Genomic DNA, 27,414 nt, shown 5'->3' with positions numbered 1-27,414 from the left:
ATTCACATTTGGTTAATTATAACTTGTCTAGTTCTAGGGGAGCATCCCCTAACCTCCCCCTAGCTACGGCCTTGTCTAAGGGTTATGAAATGTCGAGAAAATTTGAAAGTAACAAATTGCCCAATGGACTCCATTACTGAACGTCCTTAGGTTATCCTTGATAAGAAAAACAACTTGAAAGTGTTTATGTTTATGCATCGAAAAAATGTCACGTAGAAATTAGTTTGCTTTGAATGAGTTCGTCCCCTCAAAACAGAGGATGGAAACAATTATGTAGTAAGCTACAATCGACATAATTTTGGGTAGAATTTATTCGGCAAAATTTTGAGATAACGTCATCAATTTTGTGGGGGAATTAAACAGATTTATTTTGATTAATAATAATTTGCCAAGTATGTAGTATTTCAAAGTATTCAGTTTTGTAATTCTTGATTTAATCCATAGAATTAATTGATTGAGACACCCCGTATAAGCAAATCTAAAAAATATTAATGCAGTGATAAATCATAAGTATAGAGTTATCATTCTTTACACATTTAGGATAGGATTTGTTCGGTTAAATTTTAAGGTGACGTCATCAATTTTAGAAAGCAAATATATTTTGATTAAAAATCTTACCATACTTATGATAAATTTAAAACATCTCCAAAATTTCAAAATAATCGGTTTAATTAATAAAATAAATTCACGCACTCATTAATTTTTTAGATTCACCTTGTATATGCAAATCCAAAAAATATGAATGGAATGATAAATCACAAATACAGCTTCATCATATTTTGCACATTTGAAATAGGATTTATTCAGCAAAATTTACAATGCCTATGATAACTTTAAAATATCTTCAAGATTTTAAGGTATTCTGTTTTGTAGTTCCTGATTAAATCAATAAAATAAATTCACGCATTCATTAATTTTTTGAGTCACCCTGTATATGCAAATCAAAAAAATATGAATGGAATGATAAACCACAAGTACAGACTCTTCATAGTTTGTACATTTTAGATAGGATTTATTTGGCAAACTTTTGAGCTGACGTCATCAATTTTTTGGAGGGGACAAGTAAATATATTTTGACTCAAAATTTACCATGCTTATCATAACTGTAAACCATCTGCAAGATTTCAAAGCATTCGGTTTTGCAGATGTAAAATTTAATTGCAAAATGTTGCTTTATATTTTTGATTTTTTTTTCCAAAAATCTGGACGTTTCGGGTAAAAACTCAATTCGGAGTCGTAAACTACATGTGTAGGACTATGTTATTTTATATAATTTAAAACCCATTTACTGAAAGTTTCAGTTATTACGCATAATTCCTAATCTTTCCGGTTATTATGCATAATAACTGACAAGTTTAGTTATTACGCATAATTCCTAAAGTGTCTAGTTATTATGCATAATAACGTATTTCGGATATTAGCTGCAACATATACATTAAATATTTAAGAAAATTGTTTTGCACAGCTTCAAAACGTTTGATGTGGGAAGAAAAAGACGGTGACCAAATAAGAGTGTTATATTCTAATAAGAATCTTACCAGAGAATTAAATAATAGGACTAAGACACGTACATCCCTGAAATCAGTAGACCACCTTTTGAGGTAACTTAACATTTTCCTGCCTTTAGAAATTATTGTATGGACAATGAAAACTTAACTTAGAATCTAGTAAACCACCAAAATTTTTCATTTCTTTGACTACAGACTGTCAAGTACCACATAAAATATAAGAACATGGAGATGAAGCAAATTTCCTGCTAAAACAAATAATACATTTACCTAAATTGAGTGACATATCATTAATTTTGCATCATTTTCAATTTTAATTATATCGGATTGTCGGACCGCAGTATCACTAAGTGTGCGTATGCTCTTAAACAATTTTCGGTCATCTGCGTAGAGAAGCGTATCCGATGTAATATTCGAAGCAGTATCGTTATGAAGATATTAAACAGAAGTGGGCCAATGACTGAACCTTGCGGAACACCTGAAGTAACTAGATAATCATTTGAATTGACTCCATATAAACGTACACAATGATATCGGTCTAATAAATATGTTTTAAGCCATGACAGAAGAGGATCACAAAGTCCGTACAAATGTAGGTTTTTTAAAAGTATAAAATTATTGACAGTGTCAAATGCCTTCCTGAAGTCTGTGTAAACAACATGAACATCTAAGTTATTTTCAAAGGCATCGAAAACATAATTGGCAAAAGTAAAAATTTTGATTAAGGTTGATCGTTTTGAAAAAAATCCATGCTGACATGGAGTTACCACAGTTTTAAATTTCTCAAACATTTGAGAAGCTACAATGATTTCAAAATTTTTTGACGGAGTACACTGCAAACTTATAGGTATGTCTATAATTTTTTATTTGAACATTTAAACTTTAAATACCCGTTTTAAAAATAGGAATTATAAATGCTGATCTACAGAGAGTCGGAAACTGCCAGGATTAATAAATCGATTAGAGATTTACCGCATCTCTTAAAAAAGATTGTGGGAGTCCATCAGGTCCTGGACAGTTTTTGTTTTCAAGGTTTTCTAGCGCACTGAAAACGAAGGAGCTCTCAATTACGATATTGAGAGGTTGATCTACAGGAAAGTTGATATTGTCAAAATTGATGTTCTTATTACTAGTAAATACTGAAAAAAATGTCTAGCAAAGCACTCTACGATTTTCTCAGCACCACACATTTCTCGTAAATGATATTTAAAAGCGACCGTAGGCGCTGTACTGGATTATGTGAAAAATGTTCGAATAGACCGGTTTTTGACGTTGGTTTTTCGTTCTTTTGTCTTCACACAGGATCCCAGGAACGAACGGCTATCAAGTCAAAAATCTTAAATGGCAGTATAGGTCATCTAACATCTTGTTTGGAAGTCCTATTAATTCCCTTTCTAACAATGTTTGAATTTTTAAATGCTGTTGCTTGGTTCGCGAGATACAGCATTGCAAAGGATGTGTACTGTTGCTGCCTTGTTGTTGTTTTTTTTTTACTTCTGACAACGCTTTCGATGACCAAAAATGGACATGATACCGCTGATATCAGCATTCCCCTTGAGTTAAAAATCGACCTGTTCGAGCATTTTTCACATAATCATGTACAGCGCCCACGGTCCCGTCTGTTTCGTTTCATTTGGACCACCCTGTATATTAATTGTATTAAAGACCCTAGATACCTACATAAAGAACAGCACTGTAGCAATGTATTAAAAAGAGATGATATGATTTTTGCCCAAAAATGGCATCGATATGTCAGCTGCTTTGTAAAATCTCAGGTATCGTCAAAGAATTTGACGTGGTTAGTTAGTTGTTAGGTGGTTTCATGAATAAATCTCATTAAAAAATTGGTTATCTGCTTTATAAAAATGTCCGGTTGTATATTAGGATGTAAACGCAATAGTGCAATCGGTACAAGATTATTTTGTTTACAAAGTGGTGAGAAAAAAATATAATAATATAAATAAAAAAACTTTCTACATAATGTTTAATGCCGCACCGTCATATTCTCCAGTACCAAAGCCGTACTATTTATTTGAATTAAATTAATTTTTTCATAAATTCACAGTTGTAATAAATGTAAATAAAAAATAATTACGCATTGAAACATGATAGAAATCATTTCTTATAATATGTTCCAATTACAATAATGTCTAACAATTAGGTACATTAATTAAATTTGATGTAATCTGAATTTCAACTGACGATGACGTTTCTGAAATAGAATTAGTTAATCTGGATTTCAGGTGATGCTTTCTGAAATAGAACTGATTAATCTGAATTACAATTTATATCATTTGAAATCAACTTCATATTCTACAAAATACAATTGGCAATGGTGTAGACCACAATTTCAAGTTGGATTCTTACTGTTTTGAAACTGTTTTGAAACTGGATACCATTCAAATTTGCAATAATTTAAAGTTGGTGGGTAGTTTTTCCAGAAAATGGCGGATGATTGCGGTACTTTATGATATATAACTAGGGACTTTAAATTGCATTAATGATATATAACTAGGGACTTTAAATTGCATTAATGATATATAACTAGGGACTTTAAATTGCATTAATGATATATAACTAGTGACTTTAAATTGCATTAAATAACAGCACCCTCTGGTGAAAATTTTGTCGAACTATTGCGTGTCTTTGTGCTTGTGTTTAGGTAGTTTCCACCTCCGACTAAAAATGCGCCAAATCATAGAAAACACCACTCACTACTCTAAAACCACGTAAAACATTTTGACATGTTCGCCTTCGATATCGAAAGTAATGATTTAGCATTCAGAGGTGTATGAGTACTAAATGCATACACAAAAAATTGGTCTAAAGAGTTTAGACAGTACTTCCCTCGCTGTCGGAAACTTGACGACTGCATGCCTATTGTGTTTTTTTTCTCATTACATTTTTGTAGTGGGAATTTAAAAAAAAATTGCGATGACGTCATCAACATTTTTGCAAGGACACGTATATCAGTTGGGATAGATGTAGTGCAATACTAAGAATAAAATTATTATATTCTCAAATTTTCGGGAAAATGAATTGGGTCGTTTGAATATTGATTTGTAATAATCAATAAAATAACGAAACAATTTACTCACGTATACCTACGTATCAGAGGCAACTAAAAATCGTGTATGTATAAACATTGTTAATTTAAGATGACAGGCGTAACAGCATACGTGAGAGCCAAACACAGAAACTGTAAACAAAACGACCGTCGGTTTTATTGCTTCGACTTCCGCTTATTATATAAAACATTGGGTTTTATTTTAATTCTTGACGGTGAAATTCACAATTGGTTGATTATAAACATGTCTATTTCGCATTCGCGGAACCAAGTGACCGCATAAAACAAATGCAGATCTGTAACGTTAAAGTCGATGTAAATAAGCGTGCTACCCTTATGTTTCAACCGAGTTTTTCCTTTAACAAATTTTGTGTCTACCAAATTGGGTTGGTTGGGGTGTAATACTAATAATAAGTGTTGCCTTTAATTTAATCAATAAAATAAATTGACTTCATTAATTTTTTTGAACCACCTCTTAAGAAAATCTAAAAAATATGAATGGAATGATAAATCACAAGTACAAACTCATCATATTTTTTGCATTTTAGATAGGATTTATTCAGGAAAATTTAAGGGTGACGTCATCAATTTTTTTAGGAGGGATGAACAAATACATTTTGAACAAAAGTTTACCATGCTTATAATAACTTTAAAATATTCCCAAGATTTCAAAGCATTCGGTTTTGTAATTCCTGATTAAATCGATAAAATAAATTCACGCCTTCATTAATTTTTTTCAGTCACCCTGCATATGCAAATCCAAAAATATGAATGGAATGATAAATCACAAGTACAGACTCATCATATTTTGTACATTTTAGATGCGATTTATTCGGAAAACTTTTGAGCTGACGTCATCAGTTTTTTGTAGAAGATAACCAAATATATTTTGACTAAAAATTTATTATGCTCTTTATAACCTTAAAACATCTGCAAGATTTCAAAGCATTCGGTTTTGTAGTTCCTGATTAAATCAATAAAATAAATTTACGCATTCATTAATTTTTTTGAGTCACCCTGTATATGCAAATCCAAAAAATATTAATGGAGTGATAGTTCACAAGTACAGACTCATCATATTTTGTACATTTTAGATATGATTTATTCCACAAACTTTTGAGCTGACGTCATCAAGTTTTTGGAGGGGATAAGCAAATATTTTTTGACTAAAGATTTATGATGCTCTTTATAGCCTTAAAACATCTGCAACATTTCAAAGCATTCTGGTTAGCAGATTAAAAATTAAATTTCAAAATGTTGTTTTATAATTTTGATTTTTTTTCCAAAAATCTGGACGTTTCGGGTGAAAAGTCGATTCAGAGTTGTAAACTACATGTGTAGGACTATGTTATTTTATACAATTGAAAACCCATTTACTATGTACAATTTTGAAGTGACGTCATCGCTTTAGTGGTGGGGATGATTCGACAAATTTTGGTTAGCGTTTTACCATCTACATGATATTCTTAATATAAGTACAAAATTTCACAACAATCGGTCGAGTACTTTCGGAGATTATCTGTCTAATAAAAATCCGTGACAACAGACGGACAGACGGACAGACGGACAGACGGACAGACGGACAGACGGACAGACAGACGGAAATGGGAGACCTATTTCTTCGTCTTCTAGGGGTCATGAAAGATCGAGAAAACGTAAAAGTAGCGAGTCGGCCGACGGACTCGATTACAATACTTCCTTTGCTTACGCTCGGGAAGTAACAACAGTTTCCTCATATGCGTTTACTGAATGAGCAGCGGGTGTCGTCAAAAGCCGATCTACAAAATTTTTTACGTATGGACGAAGACCATTTTGATTGGTTGCTAAAGCAAGTTGCACCATGTTTAATGTTAAATGATCATGTCTTTGTTTGGCTCTGGCTATATTTCTTTTATTTTATTAATTAATATTTTATGTGCTTGATTTCTCAAATTGCGATTTGTATATTCTTTGCTTTTAATTTTCCTAAGACATGGCAAAGACCTATACTCCTCGATGAATTCTTCCATAAATTGTTTTGAATAATTTCGTAAATCACTCATTCTTTCGTATGTTAAAGAACTTTCATATTACAACTGCCGATGATCGTAATTGCCGAGTCTTTCGATATACACGCAAATATATCTGCAGTGAACAGTGGTTACCCGCGTCCTTCCCGAAGTCCTCACCCCATAAAAAACGCATTGAAAATCAAAACTTGCAGATTCTTCAAACAATGTTTGTGTGATAAGTTTGCACATACATAATCTTAAACTAGACGTAATTTTTCGTATGCACAAACAGATTTGTCCAAAGATATATGCTGATTTATTGTAACATGTAGTCTGATACCATGTTGAGCTATAATATCACGATCAAACATGTATAAAATTACTTTGACTTGATTGAAAAAATCTGTTTGTACAAACAATTTATAGAAACATTTTATTATGTGTAGGGACGATTTATCTAAGCACATACAATTAACTCAAACTATTAAGTCATATTTGTTGTAACATGTAGTGCTGTAGTTATTTTGTATGTCCATTTTGTTGGTACATACAAATACAGCAAACTTGTTTTTACGTCTAAGGGATCCATAACAAAATAATATATTAAAATTGACCCCAAATTCGTTAGTGAACGAACATGGCGGAACTTCGAACGCTGTAAAAAATGTTTGAAGTGAAAGATGTAAACAGCGACGAAGGACATATTATGGATGTTGCAAGTATGTATACACGCACACTGCGACGGATGTAACTGCATTCATTCATTGAATGATCGAAAATCAAAATATTGGTATTGGTTAACTTTCCTTTAATACTCGCGTTAAATCAAATTGTATAAAAAAGACAAACTTTCTCTGCTACAAAATATGTAGTAATATAGAGTTCATTAAAAATTTGCTTGATGATTGCAATAAACATAGTTTACAAAAATACAAATGTCTATATGTACATTATTTAATTGTTTTTAAATTTGTCATTTTTTTTATTGCTCTTTTTTAACACGAAATATCCATGAATTTTGAAATTACGGTCCAACAAATCTTATTATTATATAGCAGAATCAGTTTTTGTTAATTTGGTTTTTTATAAAACATGTATTTCTTTCTTGAAAGTTGAATGTGAATCAGACAATCTGTAACAAAAATGTTGTTATTTTTCTCTAAATATCAAGTAAAATATATGTATAAAATGAAGCATACAGTAAAAGAAAATGTTACAAATTGCAAAGCAACAAATTGCAGTTGTATGTATCTGTCTTATAAGATACATAGCTAAGTTAAAATAGTTGATGAACATAAAAGAAAAATGCATATCTAAAAATGCTAAACAAGACAAATTTAATAATTACTAGCTACCTGATGATTACGCTGGAAATAGTAATATACATTTTTTTTTTTGCGGCTCTATTATATTCCACTAAAGTTCAGAGATTATTTTGAATTTGACTACTCATCAGTTTTGTTTATGTGGTTATCAAGTTATTTGTCTCGAATACTTATAAGATACAAGTAAATGAATAATTTGTTTTCTATTTGTCATGGCTACTCTTCTTTATCTGTCTGTTCGACAAAGGTTGTAATTATTTTAATGCAACACCGACTCATCAATATACAAGATAAACAAAATGCCAAAAACTTGAAAATGTAAATTTAATCATTTTGCCCTAAAATGAATTTGTTTCCAAATAGAAATAAATGGGTATATTGTCGTTAAAATGTTCTTGTTGTACCTACTAACTTTAAAGAAATCGACTTTGCAAAATATTTAGTGAGACTTTAAAACACTGAAATATTTTGCTCGTAGTTTTAAAATTAAAACAAAAAGAAATAAATGATTGAACGAAATTACTGAGAACCTTAAGCTTGTTGTGTTCTTGTTAAAAAAATTTCACGATGTTAATGTCATACATTGTATGTGCGTGTATTGAATCGTCACATAAGTCTTCATTTAAAATATTTAAAAATTCATACCAGTATCTTATGATGTTTCGCAAAACATAAAAATATCTACACTTGCTGCAAAAATCTATTGCATGACCATATTCGAACTGTATTTTAAATTTGAAAAATTTTTTTAGTATCTAACATAATTAAAAAACTAGGTATTTCTTAATACAACGAAAAAACATGTTGCATGCCAAAATCAAGTGAAATATGTGAGATATAAATAAAAGTTTGCCAGTTAATATATGTACCAACAATGTTCATTTTCTCGTTATAAAACCCGACCAAATAATAGATGGGCGGCAAAAGTAAGTTAACACATATCCGGGCGAACTCCTCAGCAAGGCTTCCACCCTGCAGTGTGGTGGCGTTCTTCAAACACATAGATCTGGTAAATGCGCTTTAGATTTACTCCACCGGTACATGTCACAGTGTACATATATACGAAAACCAGCTGGTACTATATGACAGGAGGTAGAAACATTCCAAACACATTTTCAACTTTTGCATAAAAAAAAATTATAGTATATTATATCTAATAAAAAATTCTTGTTTAGCTTCAAAATAAATAAATAAAACTTGTCTATGTGTCGCGTCGCCGCCGCCTTCGTCCGCCTGCCGCCCACGCGCCGTTCGCCCGGGTCCCGCCGCCGCCCTCGTGCCGTTCGCCCGGATCCCGCCGCCGCCGCCCGCGTCCCGTCGCCGCCGCCCACATCCCGCCGCCGCCACCCACCCGCCCGCCGCGTTCGCGTACCGCTAGGATTTCAGAAGGTGAAAGCGCTAGCATTTAGACCAGCAATGGACCAGCGAAGATTTATGACCCGCTTGGATTTCAGACCCGCTAGGATTTACCACACCTCGAATACTTAAGGACCGCTACTAATTAAGGGTAATTAATTATCGATTAAATCTCATTTAATATTCACGCTAATGATTAAAACCCTCTAATAAAATTAATTCCCCATTCTAAAGAGGTATACAAAATTGCAATTACCATTGTATCGAGCTTGTGCCCCTTTATAGGTGTTCCGAATAATCATTTAAGAAGTGAAAGCGCTTGTCTTTTAAACCCGCTAGCATTTGACACCGCTTGGATTTACACGCACCCCGAATAATCGTTGAGCGAGGGTAGTATCGGCATTTATGACCGCTAGGATTTCGGAAGGTGAAAGCGCTAGCATTTTGACCAGCAATGGACCAGCGAAGAATTACGACCCGCTTGGATTTGAGACCCGCTAGGATTTACCATACCTCGAATACTTAAGGACCGCTACTAATTAAGGGTAATTAATTATCGATTAAATCTCATTTAATATCCACGATAATGATTAAAACCCTCTAATAAATTAATTCCCGAATCTAATTAAGGCCTAAACACACGTATTAAACATACTCCCGTAATTAAAATCGAATTTAATCGATAATTAATTATGCATTAATTAACTCTAATTACTAGCGGTCCTTAATTACTAGCGGGTCTCAAATCCTAGCGGTTTTTTCAAGGTCGCTCAAATCCTAGCGGTTTTTCAAGGTCACACTAATGGGTCGCTGTTACTACTCACTCAGATACCCTACGGGCTCGGAAAGTGCAACGAAACCATCAAATTTTAGCTAGAAACTGTATTTTTGTCGATTTTTATTGAATTTGAACTATATTTCAACGATTTTTGATGGTTCTGAGCCACCAAACACACTTAAAGCATGCAGAATCGACTCAGAATAGGAAAAGGAGACGTTTAGGTCAATTTTATGCATTCTGGCGTTCGTAGATACAAGAAAACTGTTAAAATTCTTCAGAAACGTCACTTTTGAAGTGTTTTCTTGTACTTTTAAGCAACTCAGATACCCAACGGGCTCGGAAAGTGCAACGAAACCCTCAAATTTTAGCTAGAAACTGTATTTTTGTCGATTTTTATTGAATTTGAACTATATTTCAACGATTTTTGATGGTTCTGAGCCACCAAACACACTTAAAGCATGCAGAATCGACTCAGAATAGGAAAAGGAGACGTTTAGGTCAATTTTATGCATTCTGGCGTTCGTAGATACAAGAAAACCGTTAAAATTCTTCAGAAACGTCACTTTTGAAGTGTTTTCTTGTACTTTTAAGCCACTCAGTTACCCTACGGGCTCGGAAAGTCCAACGAAACCATCAAATTTTAGCTAGAAACTGTATTTTTGTCGATTTTTATTGAATTTGAACTATATTTCAACGATTTTTGATGGTTCTGAGCCACCAAACACCCTTAAAGCATGCAGAATCGACTCAGAATAGGAAAAGGAGACGTTTAGGTCAATTTTATGCATTCTGGCGTTCGTAGATACAAGAAAACTGTTAAAATTCTTCAGAAACGTCACTTTTGAAGTGTTTTCTTGTAATTTTAAGCCACTCAGATACCCTACGGGCTCGGAAAGTGCAACGAAACCATCAAATTTTAGCTAGAAGCTGTATTTTTGTCGATTTTTTTTTAATGAATTTGAACTATATTTCAACGATTTTTGATGGTTCTGAGCCACCAAACACACTTAAAGCATGCAGAATCGACTCAGAAAAGGGAAAGGAGACGTTTAGGTCAATTTTATGCATTCTGGCGTTCGTAGATACAGGAAAACTGTTAAAATTCTTCAGAAACGTCACTTTTGAAGTGTTTTCTTGTACTTTTAAGCCACTCAGATACCCTACGGGCTCGGAAAGTGCAACGAAACCATCAAATTTTAGCTAGAAACTGTATTTTTATCGATTTTTATTGAATTTGAACTATATTTCAACGATTTTTGATGGTGTGTGTTTGGTGGCTCAGAACCATCAAAAACCGTTGAAATATAGTTCAAATTCAATAAAAATCGACAAAAATACAGTTTCTGGCTAAAATTTGATGGGTTCGTTGCACTTTCCGAGCCCGCAGGGTATCTGAGTGGTTTAAAAGTACAAGAAAACACTTCAAAAGTGACGTTTCTGAAGAATTTTAACAGTTTTCTTGTATCTACGAACGCCAGAATGCATAAAATTGACCTAAACGTCTCCTTTTCCTATTCTGAGTCGATTCTGCATGCTTTAAGTGTGTTTGGTGGCTCAGAACCATCAAAAATCGTTGAAATATAGTTCAAATTCAATAAAAATCGACAAAAATACAGTTTCTAGCTAAAATTTGATGGTTTCGTTGCACTTTCCGAGCCCGTTGGGTATCTGAGTGGCTTAAAAGTACAAGAAAACACTTCAAAAGTGACGTTTCTGAAGAATTTTAACGGTTTTCTTGTATCTATGAACGCCAGAATGCATAAAATTGACCTAAACGTCTCCTTTTCCTATTCTGAGTCGATTCTGCATGCTTTAAGTGTGTTTGGTGGCTCAGAACCATCAAAAATCGTTGAAATATAGTTCAAATTCAATAAAAATCGACAAAAATACAGTTTCTAGCTAAAATTTGAGGGTTTCGTTGCACTTTCCGAGCCCGTTGGGTATCTGAGTTGCTTAAAAGTACAAGAAAACACTTCAAAAGTGACGTTTCTGAAGAATTTTAACAGTTTTCTTGTATCTACGAACGCCAGAATGCATAAAATTGACCTAAACATCTAATTTTCCTATTCTGAGTCGATTCTGCATGCTTTAAGTGTGTTTGGTGGCTCAGAACCATCAAAAATCGTTGAAATATAGTTCAAATTCAATAAAAATCGACAAAAATACAGTTTCTAGCTAAAATTTGATGGTTTCGTTGCATTTTCCGAGCCCGTAGGGTATCTGAGTGGCTTAAAAGTACAAGAAAACACCTCAAAAGTGACGTTTCTGAAGAATTTTAACAGTTTTCTTGTATCTACGAACGCCAGAATGCATAAAATTAACCTAAACGTCTCCTTTTCCTATTCTGAGTCGATTCTGCATGCTTTAAGTGTGTTTGGTGGCTCAGAACCATCAAAAATCGTTGAAATATAGTTCAAATTCAATAAAAATCGACAAAAATACAGTTTCTAGCTAAAATTTGATGGTTTCGTTGCACTTTCCGAGCCCGTAGGGTATCTGAGTGGCTTAAAAGTACAAGAATACACTTCAAAAGTGACGTTTCTGAAAAATTTTAACAGTTTTCTTGTATCTACGAACGCCAGAATGCATAAAATTGACCTAAACGTCTCCTTTTCCTATTCTGAGTCGATTCTGCATGCTTTAAGTGTGTTTGGTGGCTCAGAACCATCAAAAATCGTTGAAATATAGTTCAAATTCAATAGAAATCGACAAAAATACAGTTTCTAGCTAAAATTTGATGGTTTCGTTGCACTTTCCGAGCCCGTAGGGTATCTGAGTGGCTTAAAAGTACAAGAAAACACTTCAAAAGTGACGTTTCTGAAAAATTTTAACAGTTTTCTTGTATCTACGAACGCCAGAATGCATAAAATTGACCTAAACGTCTCCTTTTCCTATTCTGAGTCGATTCTGCATGCTTTAAGTGTGTTTGGTGGCTCAGAACCATCAAAAATCGTTGAAATATAGTTCAAATTCAATAAAAATCGACAAAAATACAGTTTCTAGCTAAAATTTGATGATTTCGTTGCACTTTCCGAGCCCGTAGGGTATCTGATTGGTTTAAAAGTACAAGAAAACACTTCAAAAGTGACGTTTCTGAAGAATTTTAACAGTTTTCTTGTATCTACGAACGCCAGAATGCATAAAATTGACCTAAACGTCTCCTTTTCCTATTCTGAGTCGATTCTGCATGCTTTAAGTGTGTTTGGTGGCTCAGAACCATCAAAAATCGTTGAAATATAGTTCAAATTCAATAAAAATCGACAAAAATACAGTTTCTAGCTAAAATTTGATGGTTTCGTTGCACTTTCCGAGCCCGTAGGGTATCTGAGTGGCTTAAAAGTACAAGAAAACACTTCAAAAGTGACGTTTCTGAAGAATTTTAACAGTTTTCTTGTATCTACGAACGCCAGAATACATAAAATTAACCTAAACGTCTCCTTTTCCTGTTCTGAGTCGATTCTGCATGCTTTAAGTGTGTTTGGTGGCTCAGAACCATCAAAAATCGTTGAAATATAGTTCAAATTCAACAAAAATCGACAAAAATACAGTTTCTAGCTAAAATTTGATGGTTTCGTTGCACTTTCCGAAACCGTTGGGTATCTGAGTGGCTTAAAAGTACAAGAAAACACTTCAAAAGTGACGTTTCTGAAGAATTTTAACAGTTTTCTTGTATCTACGAACGCCAGAATGCATAAAATTGACCTAAATGTCTCCTTTTCCTATTCTGAGTCGATTCTGCATGCTTTAAGTGTGTTTGGTGGCTCAGAACCATCAAAAAACGTTGAAATATGGTTCAAATTCAATAAAAATCGACAAAAATACAGTTTCTAGCTAAAATTTGATGGTTTCGTTGCACTTTCCGAGCCCGTAGGTTATCTGAGTGGCTTAAAAGTACAAGAAAACACTTCAAAAGTGACGTTTCTGAAGAATTTTAACAGTTTTCTTGTATCTACGAACGCCAGAATGCACAAAATTGACCTAAACGTCTCCTTTTCCTATTCTGAGTCGATTCTGCATGCTTTAAGTGTGTTTGGTGGCTCAGAACCATCAAAAATCGTTGAAATATAGTTCAAATTCAATAAAAATCGACAAAAATACAGTTTCTAGCTAAAATTTGATGGTTTCGTTGCACTTCCCGAGGCCGTAGGGTATCTGAGTGGCTTAAAAGTACAAGAAAACACTTCAAAAGTGACGTTTCTGTAGAATATTAACAGTTTTCTTGTATCTACGAACGCCAGAATGCATAAAATTGACCTAAACGTCTCCTTTTCCTATTCTGAGTCGATTCTGCATGCTTTAAGTGTGTTTGGTGGCTCAGAACCATCAAAAATCGTTGAAATATAGTTCAAATTCAATAAAAATCGACAAAAATACAGTTTCTAGCTAAAATTTGATGGTTTCGTTGCACTTTCCGAGCCCATAGGGTATCTGAGTGGCTTAAAAGTACAAGAAAAGTGTGTTTGGTGGCTCAGAACCATCAAAAATCGTTGAAATATAGTTCAAATTCAATAAAAATCGACAAAAATACAGTTTCTAACTAAAATTTGATGGTTTCGTTGCACTTTCCGAGCCCGTAGGGTATCTGAGTGGCTTAAAAGTACAAGAAAACACTTCAAAAGTGACGTTTCTGAAGAATTTTAACAGTTTTCTTGTATCTACGAACGTCAGAATGCATAAAATTGACCTAAACGTCTCCTTTTCCTATTCTGAGTCGATTCTGCATGCTTTAAGTGTGTTTGGTGGCTCAGAACCATCAAAAATCGTTGAAATATAGTTCAAATTCAATAAAAATCGACAAAAATACTGTTTCTAGCTAAAATTTGATGGTATCTGGGTATCTGATTGGCTTAAAAGTACAAGAAAACACTTCAAAAGTGACGTTTCTGAAGAATTTTAACAGTTTTCTTGTATCTACGAACGCCAGAATGCATAAAATTGACCTAAACGTCTCCTTTTCCTATTCTGAGTCGATTCTGCATGCTTTAAGTGTGTTTGGTGGCTCAGAACCATCAAAAATCGTTGAAATATAGTTCAAATTCAATAAAAATCGACAAAAATACAGTTTCTAGCTAAAATTTGATGGTTTCGTTGCACTTTCCGAGCCCGTAGGGTATCTGAGTGGCTTAAAAGTATAAGAAAACACTTCAAAAGTGACGTTTCTGAAGAATTTTAACAGTTTTCTTGTATCTACGAACGCCAGAATGCATAAAGTTGACCTAAACGTCTCCTTTTCCTATTCTGAGTCGATTCTGCATGCTTTAAGTGTGTTTGGTGGCTCAGAACCATCAAAAATCGTTGAAATATAGTTAAAATTCAATAAAAATCGACAAAAATACAGTTTCTAGCTAAAATTTGATTGTTTGGTTGCACTTTCCGAGCCCCTAGGGTATCTGAGTGGCTTAAAAGTACAAGAAAACACTTCAAAAGTAACGTTTCTGAAGAATTTTAACAGTTTTCTTGTATCTACGAACGCCAGAATGCATAAAATTGACCTAAACGTCTCCTTTTCCTATTCTGAGTCGATTCTGCATGCTTTAAGTGTGTTTGGTGGCTCAGAACCATCAAAAATCGTTGAAATATAGTTCAAATTCAATAAAAATCGACAAAAATACAGTTTCTAGCTAAAATTTTATGGTTTCGTTGCACTTTCCGAGCCCGTAGGGTATCTGAGTGGCTTAAAAGTACAAGAAAACACTTCAAAAGTGACGTTTCTGAAGAATTTTAACAGTTTTCTTGTATCTACGAACGCCAGAATGCATAAAATTGACCTAAACGCCTCCTTTTCCTATTCTGAGTCGATTCTGCATGCTTTAAGTGTGTTTGGTGGCTCAGAACCAACAAAAATCGTTGAAATATAGTTCAAATTCAATAAAAATCGACAAAAATACAGTTTCTAGCTAAAATTTGATGGTTTCGTTGCACTTTCCGAGCCCGTAGGGTATCTGAGTGGCTTAAAAGTACAAGAAAACACCTCAAAAGTGACGTTTCTGAAGAATTTTAACAGTTTTCTTGTATCTACGAACGCCAGAATGCATAAAATTAACCTAAACGTCTCCTTTTCCTATTCTGAGTCGATTCTGCATGCTTTAAGTGTGTTTGGTGGCTCAGAACCATCAAAAATCGTTGAAATATAGTTCAAATTCAATAAAAATCGACAAAAATACAGTTTCTAGCTAAAATTTGATGGTTTCGTTGCACTTTCCGAGCCCGTCGGGTATCTGAGTGGCTTAAAAGTACAAGAAAACACTTCAAAAGTGACGTTTCTGAAAAATTTTAACAGTTTTCTTGTATCTACGAACGCCAGAATGCATAAAATTGACCTAAACGTCTCCTTTTCCTATTCTGAGTCGATTCTGCATGCTTTAAGTGTGTTTGGTGGCTCAGAACCATCAAAAATCGTTGAAATATAGTTCAAATTCAATAAAAATCGACAAAAATACAGTTTCTAGCTAAAATTTGATGGTTTCGTTGCACTTTCCGAGCCCGTAGGGTATCTGAGTGGCTTAAAAGTACAAGAAAACACTTCAAAAGTGACGTTTCTGAAGAATTTTAACAGTTTTCTTGTATCTACGAACGCCAGAATGCATAAAATTAACCTAAACGTCTCCTTTTCCTGTTCTGAGTCGATTCTGCATGCTTTAAGTGTGTTTGGTGGCTCAGAACCATCAAAAATCGTTGTAATATAGTTCAAATTCAACAAAAATCGACAAAAATACAGTTTCTAGCTAAAATTTGATGGTTTCGTTGCACTTTCCGAACCCGTAGGGTATCTGAGTGGCTTAAAAGTACAAGAAAACACTTCAAAAGTGACGTTTCTGAAGAATTTTAACAGTTTTCTTGTATCTACGAACGCCAGAATGCATAAAATTGACCTAAATGTCTCCTTTTCCTATTCTGAGTCGATTCTGCATGCTTTAAGTGTGTTTGGTGGCTCAGAACCATCAAAAAACGTTGAAATATGGTTCAAATTCAATAAAAATCGACAAAAATACAGTTTCTAGCTAAAATTTGATGGTTTCGTTGCACTTTCCGAGCCCGTAGGTTATCTGAGTGGCTTAAAAGTACAAGAAAACACTTCAAAAGTGACGTTTCTGAAGAATTTTAACAGTTTTCTTGTATCTACGAACGCCAGAATGCATAAAATTGACCTAAACGTCTCCTTTTCCTATTCTGAGTCGATTCTGCATGCTTTAAGTGTGTTTGGTGGCTCAGAACCATCAAAAATCGTTGAAATATAGTTCAAATTCAAAAAAAATCGTCAAAACTACAGTTTCTAGCTAAAATTTGATGGTTTCGTTGCACTTCCCGAGCCCGTAGGGTATCTGAGTGGCTTAAAAGTACAAGAAAACACTTCAAAAGTGACGTTTCTGTAGAATATTAACAGTTTTCTTGTATCTACGAACGCCAGAATGCATAAAATTGACCTAAACGTCTCCTTTTCCTATTCTGAGTCGATTCTGCATGCTTTAAGTGTGTTTGGTGGCTCAGAACCATCAAAAATCGTTGAAATATAGTTCAAATTCAATAAAAATCGACAAAAATACAGTTTCTAGCTAAAATTTGATGGTTTCGTTGCACTTTCCGAGCCCATAGGGTATCTGAGTGGCTTAAAAGTACAAGAAAACACTTCAAAAGTGACGTTTCTGAAGAATTTTAACAGTTTTCTTGTATCTACGAACGGCAGATTCATAAAATTGACCTAAACGTCTCCTTTTCCTATTCTGAGTCGATTCTGCATGCTTTAAGTGTGTTTGGTGGCTCAGAACCATCAAAAATCGTTGAAATATAGTTCAAATTCAATAAAAATCGACAAAAATACAGTTTCTAGTTAAAATTTGATGGTTTCGTTGCACTTTCCGAGCCCATAGGGTATCTGAGTGGCTTAAAAGTACAAGAAAAGTGTGTTTGGTGGCTCAGAACCATCAAAAATCGTTGAAATATAGTTCAAATTCAATAAAAATCGACAAAAATACAGTTTCTAACTAAAATTTGATGGTTTCGTTGCACTTTCCGAGCCCGTAGGGTATCTGAGTGGCTTAAAAGTACAAGAAAACACTTCAAAAGTGACGTTTCTGAAGAATTTTAACAGTTTTCTTGTATCTACGAACGCCAGAATGCATAAAATTGACCTAAACGTCTCCTTTTCCTATTCTGAGTCGATTCTGCATGCTTTAAGTGTGTTTGGTGGCTCAGAACCATCAAAAATCGTTGAAATATAGTTCAAATTCAATAAAAATCGACAAAAATACTGTTTCTAGCTAAAATTTGATGGTTTCGTTGCACTTTCCGAGCCCGTTGGGTATCTGATTGGCTTAAAAGTACAAGAAAACACTTCAAAAGTGACGTTTCTGAAGAATTTTAACAGTTTTCTTGTATCTACGAACGCCAGAATGCATAAAATTGACCTAAACGTCTCCTTTTCCTATTCTGAGTCAATTCTGCATGCTTTAAGTGTGTTTGGTGGCTCAGAACCATCAAAAATCGTTGAAATATAGTTCAAATTCAATAAAAATCGACAAAAATACAGTTTCTAGCTAAAATTTGATGGTTTCGTTGCACTTTCCGAGCCCGTAGGGTATCTGAGTGGCTTAAAAGTACAAGAAAACACTTCAAAAGTGACGTTTCTGAAGAATTTTAACAGTTTTCTTGTATCTACGAACGCCAGAATGCATAAAGTTGACCTAAACGTCTCCTTTTCCTATTCTGAGTCGATTCTGCATGCTTTAAGTGTGTTTGGTGGCTCAGAACCATCAAAAATCGTTGAAATATAGTTCAAATTCAATAAAAATCGACAAAAATACAGTTTCTAGCTAAAATTTGATGGTTTGGTTGCACTTTCCGAGCCCCTAGGGTATCTGAGTGGCTTAAAAGTACAAGAAAACACTTCAAAAGTAACGTTTCTGAAGAATTTTAACAGTTTTCTTGTATCTACGAACGCCAGAATGCATAAAATTGACTTAAACGTCTCCTTTTCCTATTCTGAGTCGATTCTGCATGCTTTAAGTGTGTTTGGTGGCTCAGAACCTTCAAAAATCGTTGAAATATAGTTCAAATTCAAAAAAAATCGACAAGAATACAGTTCCTAGCTAAAATTTAATGGTTTGGTTGCACTTTCCGAGACCCTAGGGTATCTGAGTGGCTTAAAAGTACAAGAAAACACTTCAAAATTGACGTTTCTGAAGAATTTTAACAGTTTTCTTGTATCTACGAACGCCAGAATGCATAAAATTGACCTAAACGCCTCCTTTTCCTATTCTGAGTCGATTCTGCATGCTTTAAGTGTGTTTGGTGGCTCAGAACCATCAAAAAACGTTGAAATACAGTTCAAATTCAATAAAAATCGACAAAAATACAGTTTCTAGCTAAAATTTGATGGTTTCGTTGCAGTTTCCGAGCCCGTAGGGTATCTGAGTGGCTTAGGCCCGGTATTTCAGTTGTTGGTTAAACCAAGAAATTATAGTTAACCAAAAAAAGTTTTGGTTAAGTGTATTTCAGTGTGGGGTTAAGATATTTGACGGTTAAATTTGTTGGTTACTTTAACCCAGCCCAGCTAGGTGGTTTAACCATTATTTTTTTGGTTAACACATGCGCAGTAGACGCCACTGTCCGCGAAATTTTGGGAGACATTTTGAAGACCAGTTTTGACAGTTGTTCTTGTTATTAATCACCGTTCTAACCTCGTTTTCTCGTGTACCTCGTGCCTGTTGTTGTGTTTTTTTTTCACTGTTAAGTATATAATAAAAGCTACAGGATGAACAGTGAACGTGAATGTGTTAGATCAAAAAATTTTGAAACACAAGAAATTTGCCTACTTGTAGATTTGGTTAGACAAAACAAGAAGGTGATCGAGTGCAAAGAAACTGGAATCGTCAATAATAAGCAAAAGGGGATAGCCTGGGAGAAGTTGATAGAAACATTTAATGCCATTTCTGGTACCGTGCCTCGAACGTCCAGGAATCCAAAAGACAAATGGACAAATTTAAAAAAAACCGCAGTTTGCAATTTTGCCCACGATAAAAAATACGCACGAGGCACTGGCGGTGGTCCCTCCAAAGGCCCAACAGAGACGTCAGTAGACGCAACTGTCCGCGAAATTTTGGGAGACAGATTGACAGGTTTGCCAGCGGTGTGTGATAATGATGGTAAGTTATCACTTATTAGACATTAAAATAACAACAACATGGTTGTAATTGATTCTTAAGTTCTAGATGTAGAAATAACAAACAGAAATGAAATTGAGGATTCAATTGTCCCAGAGATTGAAAATGAAGGTACCTATACAAAAAATATATACATACTTGTAAATTTCATAATAACACCTTTTTTGTTTTCTTCACAGAAAACAGTGCCTCTTCATCACAATTAGGTAAGTGCAAAGTAATAAATTAATTGTTATTAAAATTATAATATATATTTTATTTTTAGTTTTAGAAGAAGACGTAGTTGCACAACCGGGGGATACGCAGGAAAATGAATTAGGTAAGATATAAAGTATTGTTAAACATTAAACACATGGTTATTTTTTTTTCAGACTGGTCACAATACACTCCAAGAATGTTAAAAAAGCTTCCCTCGAAACCACTACAAGTTTCAAAGAAAGGTGATTTGACATAATTAATAATAGTAATAAGTAACTTTGAAAATAAAATGTACTCTCCGCAGGTAAAATAAGAGTGGGTGGAAATATTACTAATTACAAATGGTGTCAGCTTGCCGACGAGAAAAGGAACAACTCAGTTTTCAAAAAAAAGTTACTTGAAGAAGACCACAAGCAAAAACAGGAAATCCATGCAATAATGAAGAACCAATTGCAGGAGGAACATGAGCAAAAACTGCGGCATCGTGAAGAAGAACATTGTGTAAAATTGAAATTAATTCAGGAGGAGCATGCATTAAGGATGACATTGTTGAAACAACAAATCACGTTCTCCGATGTTGATAATAATCAGTAAATCAGTGAGATATAATAAATTAATTTCATATAATTTTGTTTTTATTTACTTGGTTAGATGAATACATAAGTGATGTGAACAATGAAAAATACTAAACCAACTAAAGCATAGAGCGGAACATGAGCTGAAATTGCATTTAATGAATTTAGAAATAATTTATAAACTTCTACACTATATATGTAAATTTACAAATTTGCAAAATATGCAATGAATTCATTTCTTGCTCTGTTGTTGTTATTTCTATTTACATCATCAGCAACTGGTACATCATCTGCCAAATCAAAAGCTCTTTGCTCTTCGAGATTTAAGGGAGGTGGTTCATCTTCGTCGTTTAAAATTGCTATATTATGCAAGACTGCTGTGGCTACAATTATCCAGGGAACCATTCGTAGGTGTAGATTTATGCCATTACTTAAAATCGGGAAGCGTCGTTTCCAAACACCATAAGAACGTTCAACTGGGTTTCGTGTTCTAATCAGTGACTCGTTATATAAATTTTGAGCAATTGTATTTGTCACTGTCAATGGTGTCATTAAAAAATTTTGAATAGGGTAACCCGCATCCCCAACAAGTATTGCACGCTCCATTTCTGCATTTTGAAATTTTCTGCAAATCTCAGAATTTCTAAAAATTGTTGAGTCGTGAGCAGAACCGGGCCATCTTGCTACAATATTTATTATTTTTAAATTAGAAGCAACAATTGTTTGCACATTCAGGGAGAAAAAATTTTTCCGATTGCGATAAATTTCAGCATTTTCTCCACCTGCAAAATGTTCTATACTAATGTCCGTTAACACAAAATACCTTATTAACATACCCGGTGACTTTATTTTGATATGTGTGCAATCTAAAGCACCAACAACTCGTGGGAATCTTGCAAGTTGATAAAAACCTTGTTGCACTATAGAGATTTCTTCTCCTGTTTGAGGAAATTTTATGTATTCTTCCCGCAAATTTGCAATAGCTCTTGTAACCTTCAATTTATTGTAACATAGGTAACATTTTTATGACTAGTTTTGTCTTTCACTCACTCTGTTTATTGCTTTTCCCACAGTACTCTTGTGAACACCTCCAAAATCTCCAATTACAATTAAGAAACTGCCTGTCGCGAAAAATCGGAGTGTAATTAACAACATTTCCATTGATGTAAGAGCGTGATTCCTGAAATACATTCATTAAACAGCTTATATTATTTTAAATTGTATATTTTATACCAATTTGTCGGATGCTTTATGACATCATGAATTGAATGTATCAAATTTGTTACAGATTCTTTTGACAGTCTGAACCTACAATAAAATTCTTGGTCGTCCCAGTAATTAAAATGGTCCTTTCGTATCTGTATTCTAGGAACTTTGCGAATTCGTCCCAAGCGGACAACAAAATTAATAACTTGCTCATCGTCTGAGTCACTATCGCTAGAAGAGTAAATATTTGCCATTTTTACTTCCCGAGCGTAAGCAAAGGAAGTATTGTAATCGAGTCCGTCGGCCGACTCTCTACTTTTACGTTTTCTCGATCTTTCATGACCCCTAGAAGACGAAGAAATAGGTCTCCCATTTCCGTCTGTCTGTCCGTCCGTCTGTCCGTCCGTCTGTCCGTCCGTCTGTCCGTCCGTCTGTCCGTCCGTCTGTCCGTCCGTCTGTCCGTCCGTCTGTCCGTCCGTCTGTCCGTCCGTCTGTCCGTCCGTCTGTCCGTCCGTCTGTCCGTCTGTTGTCCCGGATTTTATTAGACAGATAATCTCCGAAAGTACTCGACCGATTGTTGTGAAATTTTGTACTTATATTAAGAATATCATGTAGATGGTAAAACGCTAACCAAAATTTGTCTAATCATCCCCACCACTAAAGCGATGACGTCACTTCAAAATTGTACATAGTAAATGGGTTTTCAATTGTATAAAATAACATAGTCCTACACATGTAGTTTACAACTCTGAATCGACTTTTCACCCGAAACGTCCAGATTTTTGGAAAAAAAATCAAAATTATAAAACAACATTTTGAAATTTAATTTTTAATCTGCTAACCAGAATGCTTTGAAATGTTGCAGATGTTTTAAGGCTATAAAGAGCATCATAAATCTTTAGTCAAAAAATATTTGCTTATCCCCTCCAAAAACTTGATGACGTCAGCTCAAAAGTTTGTGGAATAAATCATATCTAAAATGTACAAAATATGATGAGTCTGTACTTGTGAACTATCACTCCATTAATATTTTTTGGATTTGCATATACAGGGTGACTCAAAAAAATTAATGAATGCGTAAATTTATTTTATTGATTTAATCAGGAACTACAAAACCGAATGCTTTGAAATCTTGCAGATGTTTTAAGGTTATAAAGAGCATAATAAATTTTTAGTCAAAATATATTTGGTTATCTTCTACAAAAAACTGATGACGTCAGCTCAAAAGTTTTCCGAATAAATCGCATCTAAAATGTACAAAATATGATGAGTCTGTACTTGTGATTTATCATTCCATTCATATTTTTGGATTTGCATATGCAGGGTGACTGAAAAAAATTAATGAAGGCGTGAATTTATTTTATCGATTTAATCAGGAATTACAAAACCGAATGCTTTGAAATCTTGGGAATATTTTAAAGTTATTATAAGCATGGTAAACTTTTGTTCAAAATGTATTTGTTCATCCCTCCTAAAAAAATTGATGACGTCACCCTTAAATTTTCCTGAATAAATCCTATCTAAAATGCAAAAAATATGATGAGTTTGTACTTGTGATTTATCATTCCATTCATATTTTTTAGATTTTCTTAAGAGGTGGTTCAAAAAAATTAATGAAGTCAATTTATTTTATTGATTAAATTAAAGGCAACACTTATTATTAGTATTACACCCCAACCAACCCAATTTGGTAGACACAAAATTTGTTAAAGGAAAAACTCGGTTGAAACATAAGGGTAGCACGCTTATTTACATCGACTTTAACGTTACAGATCTGCATTTGTTTTATGCGGTCACTTGGTTCCGCGAATGCGAAATAGACATGTTTATAATCAACCAATTGTGAATTTCACCGTCAAGAATTAAAATAAAACCCAATGTTTTATATAATAAGCGGAAGTCGAAGCAATAAAACCGACGGTCGTTTTGTTTACAGTTTCTGTGTTTGGCTCTCACGTATGCTGTTACGCCTGTCATCTTAAATTAACAATGTTTATACATACACGATTTTTAGTTGCCTCTGATACGTAGGTATACGTGAGTAAATTGTTTCGTTATTTTATTGATTATTACAAATCAATATTCAAACGACCCAATTCATTTTCCCGAAAATTTGAGAATATAATAATTTTATTCTTAGTATTGCACTACATCTATCCCAACTGATATACGTGTCCTTGCAAAAATGTTGATGACGTCATCGCAATTTTTTTTTAAATTCCCACTACAAAAATGTAATGAGAAAAAAAACACAATAGGCATGCAGTCGTCAAGTTTCCGACAGCGAGGGAAGTACTGTCTAAACTCTTTAGACCAATTTTTTTGGATTTGCATATACAGGGTGACTCAAAAAATTTAATGAATGCGTAAATATATTTTATTGATTTAATCAGGAACTACAAAACCGAATGCTCTGAAATCTTGCAGATGTTTTAAGGTCATAAAGAGCATAATAAATGTTTAGTCAAAATATATTTGCTTATCCCCTCCAAAAACTTGATGACGTCAGCTCGAAAGTTTGCCGAATAAATCATATCTAAGATGTACAAAATATGATGAGCCTGTACTTGTCATTTATCACTCCATTCATATTTTTTGGATTTGCATATAAAGAGTGACTCAAAAAAATTAATGAATGCGTAAATATATTTTATTGATTTAATCAGGAACTACAAAACGGAATGCTCTGACATCTTGCAGATGTTTTAAGGTTATAAAGAGCATAATAAATGTTTAGTCAAAATATATTTGCTTATCCCCTCCAAAAACTTGATGACGTCAGCTCGAAAGTTTGCCGAATAAATCATATCTAAAATGTACAAAATATGATCAGTCTGTACTTGTGATCTATCACTCCATTCATATTTTTTGGATTTGCATATACAGGGTGATTTAAGAAAATAAATGAAAGCGTAAATTTATTTTACTGATTTACTCAGGAACTACAAAACCGAATGCTTCGAAATCATGAAGATATTTTAAAATTATCATAAGCATGGTAAATTTTTGATCAAAACGTATTTGGTCGTCCCCCTAAAAAATTTATGATGTCACCACAAAATTTTGCTTAAAAAATCCTATCTAAAATGTACAAAATATGGTGAGTCTCTTCTTATGATTTATCATTCCATTCAAATTTTTTGGATTTGCATATACAGGGTGACTCAAAAAAATTAATGAATGCGTAAATTTATTTTATTGATTTAATCAGGAACTACAAAACCGAATGCTTTGAAATCTTGCAGATGTTTTAAGGTTATAAAGAGCATAATAAGTTTTTAGTCAAAATATATTTGGTTATCTTCTACAAAAAACTGATGACGTCAGCTCAAAAGTTTGCCGAATAAATCGTATCTAAAATGTACAAAATATGATGAGTCTGTACTTGTGATTTATCATTCCAATCATATTTTTGGATTTGCATATGCAGGGTGACTCAAAAAAACTAATGAAGGCGTGAATTTATTTTATCGATTTAATCAGGAATTAGAAAACCGAATGCTTTGAAATCTTGGGAATATTTTAAAGTTATTATAAGCATGGTAAACTTTTGTTCAAAATGTATTTGTTCATCCCTCCTAAAAAAATTGATGACGTCACCCTTAAATTTTGCTGAATAAATCCTATCTAAAATGCAAAAAACATGATGTGTTTGTACTTGTGATTTATCATTCCATTCATATTTTTTAGATTTTCTTAAGAGGTGGTTCAAAAAAATTAATGAAGTCAATTTATTTTATTGATTAAATTAAAGGCAACACTTATTATTAGTATTACACCCCAACCAACCCAATTTGGTAGACACAAAATTTGTTAAAGGAAAAACTCGGTTGAAACATAAGGGTAGCACGCTTATTTACATCGACTTTAACATTACAGACCTGGATTTGTTTTATGCGTTCACTTGGTTCCGCGAATGTGAAATAGACATGTTTATAATCAACCAATTGTGAATTTCACCGTCAAGAATTAAAATAAAACCCAATGTTTTATATGTATAATAAGCGGAAGTCGAAGCAATAAAACCGATGGTCGTTTTGTTTACAGTTTCTCTGTTTGACTCTCACGTATGCTGTTACGCCTGTCATCTTAAATTAAGAATGTTTATACATGCACGATTTTCAGTTGCCTCTGATACGTAGTTATACGTGAGTAAATTGTTTCGTTATTTTATTGATTATTACAAATCAATATTCAAAACGACCCAATTCATTTTCCCGAAAATTTGAGAATATAATAATTTTATTCTTAGTATTACACTACATCTATCCCAACTGATATACGTGTCCTTGCAAAAATGTTGATGACGTCATCGCAATTTTTTTTTAAATTCCCACTACATAAATGTAATGAGAAAAAAAACACAATAGGCATGCAGTCGTCAAGTTTCCGACAGCGAGGGAAGTACTGTCTAAACTCTTTAGACCAATTTTTTTAAATTATTTTTCGCACGATTCACTTAAAAAGAAACAACACTTTCACAATCAAAATGTAAATAAAGCAAAAGTGAGGTTATAAAAACGCCTACACGCCCACCAAAATATGAAAGAATATATCCTCGCACATGCTCTTTTCAACTGGTAGACCAATTACGATACCAACTTAAGAGAAATAATGGTTAGTTAACCAGAATATACTTAACCAAATTTTCGACACCGAAATACCGGTTCTTGGTTAAAGTTTTGGTTAAAATTTAACCAAGGTTAGTTAACCCTGATTTTAACCAACTACTGAAATACCGGGCCTTAAAAGTACAAGAAAACACTTCAAAAGTGACGTTTCTGAAGAATTTTAACAGTTTTCTTGTATTTACGAACGCCAGAATGCATAAAATTGACCTAAACGTCTCCTTTTCCTATTCTGAGTCGATTCTGCATGCTTTAAGTGTGTTTGGTGGCTCAGAACCATCAAAAATCGTTGAAATATAGTTCAAATTCAATAAAAATCGACAAAAATACAGTTTCTAGCTAAAATTTGATGGTTTCGTTGCACTTTCCGAGCCCGTAGGTTATCTGAGTGGCTTAAAAGTACAAGAAAACACTTCAAAAGTGACGTTTCTGAAGAATTTTAACAGATTTTTGATGGTTCTGAGCCACCAAACACACTTAAAGCATGCAGAATCGACTCAGAATAGGAAAAGGAGACGTTTAGGTCAATTTTATGCATTCTGGCGTTCGTAGATACAAGAAAACTGTTAAAATTCTTCAGAAACGTCACTTTTGAAGTGTTTTCTTGTACTTTTAAGCC

At 33.7% G+C, this 27,414-nt stretch overlaps 1 protein-coding gene and 1 long non-coding RNA gene across 2 annotated transcripts; one reads left to right on the top strand and one right to left on the bottom strand.

Moving 5' to 3' along the window:
- The first annotated feature begins 20,363 nt into the window (after positions 1 to 20,363).
- On the top strand, positions 20,364 to 21,013 carry LOC135121380 (uncharacterized). The gene is made up of 4 exons (XM_064045692.1): positions 20,364 to 20,394; positions 20,454 to 20,507; positions 20,560 to 20,628; positions 20,691 to 21,013. Exons 3-4 carry the CDS (start codon positions 20,583 to 20,585, stop codon positions 20,978 to 20,980), a joined length of 336 nt encoding a protein of 111 aa, XP_063901762.1. The 5' UTR covers positions 20,364 to 20,394; positions 20,454 to 20,507; positions 20,560 to 20,582; the 3' UTR covers positions 20,981 to 21,013.
- A 664-nt stretch (positions 21,014 to 21,677) lies between these two features.
- LOC135121381 (uncharacterized) lies at positions 21,678 to 22,413 on the bottom strand. The gene is made up of 4 exons (XR_010278954.1): positions 22,195 to 22,413; positions 22,012 to 22,141; positions 21,798 to 21,954; positions 21,678 to 21,743 (listed from the first exon to the last, which is right to left on the bottom strand). It is a non-coding gene; the product is annotated as an uncharacterized LOC135121381 (long non-coding RNA).
- Positions 22,414 to 27,414: the final 5,001 nt, after the last annotated feature.

Source organism: Zophobas morio, unplaced genomic scaffold (assembly GCF_036711695.1).
Source record: "Zophobas morio isolate AGI-343-1 ecotype UQ-CSIRO unplaced genomic scaffold, CSIRO_AGI_Zmor_V1 ptg000573l, whole genome shotgun sequence".
NCBI classification, from domain to species: domain Eukaryota; kingdom Metazoa; phylum Arthropoda; class Insecta; order Coleoptera; family Tenebrionidae; genus Zophobas; species Zophobas morio.
The sequence above is the reverse complement of the archived record's forward strand: the minus strand, read 5'-3'. Positions and strand labels throughout refer to the sequence as shown.

What these genes read in the sequence shown, in the direction of transcription:
- LOC135121380 (XM_064045692.1), top strand. Translation starts at nt 20,583, where the DNA reads ATGTTAAAAAAGCTTCCCTCGAAACCACTACAAGTTTCAAAGAAAG. An exon ending in ACTACAAGTTTCAAAGAAAG is followed by an intron (nt 20,629 to 20,690) that starts GTGATTTGACAT and finishes TACTCTCCGCAG; the next exon opens with GTAAAATAAGAGTGGGTGGA.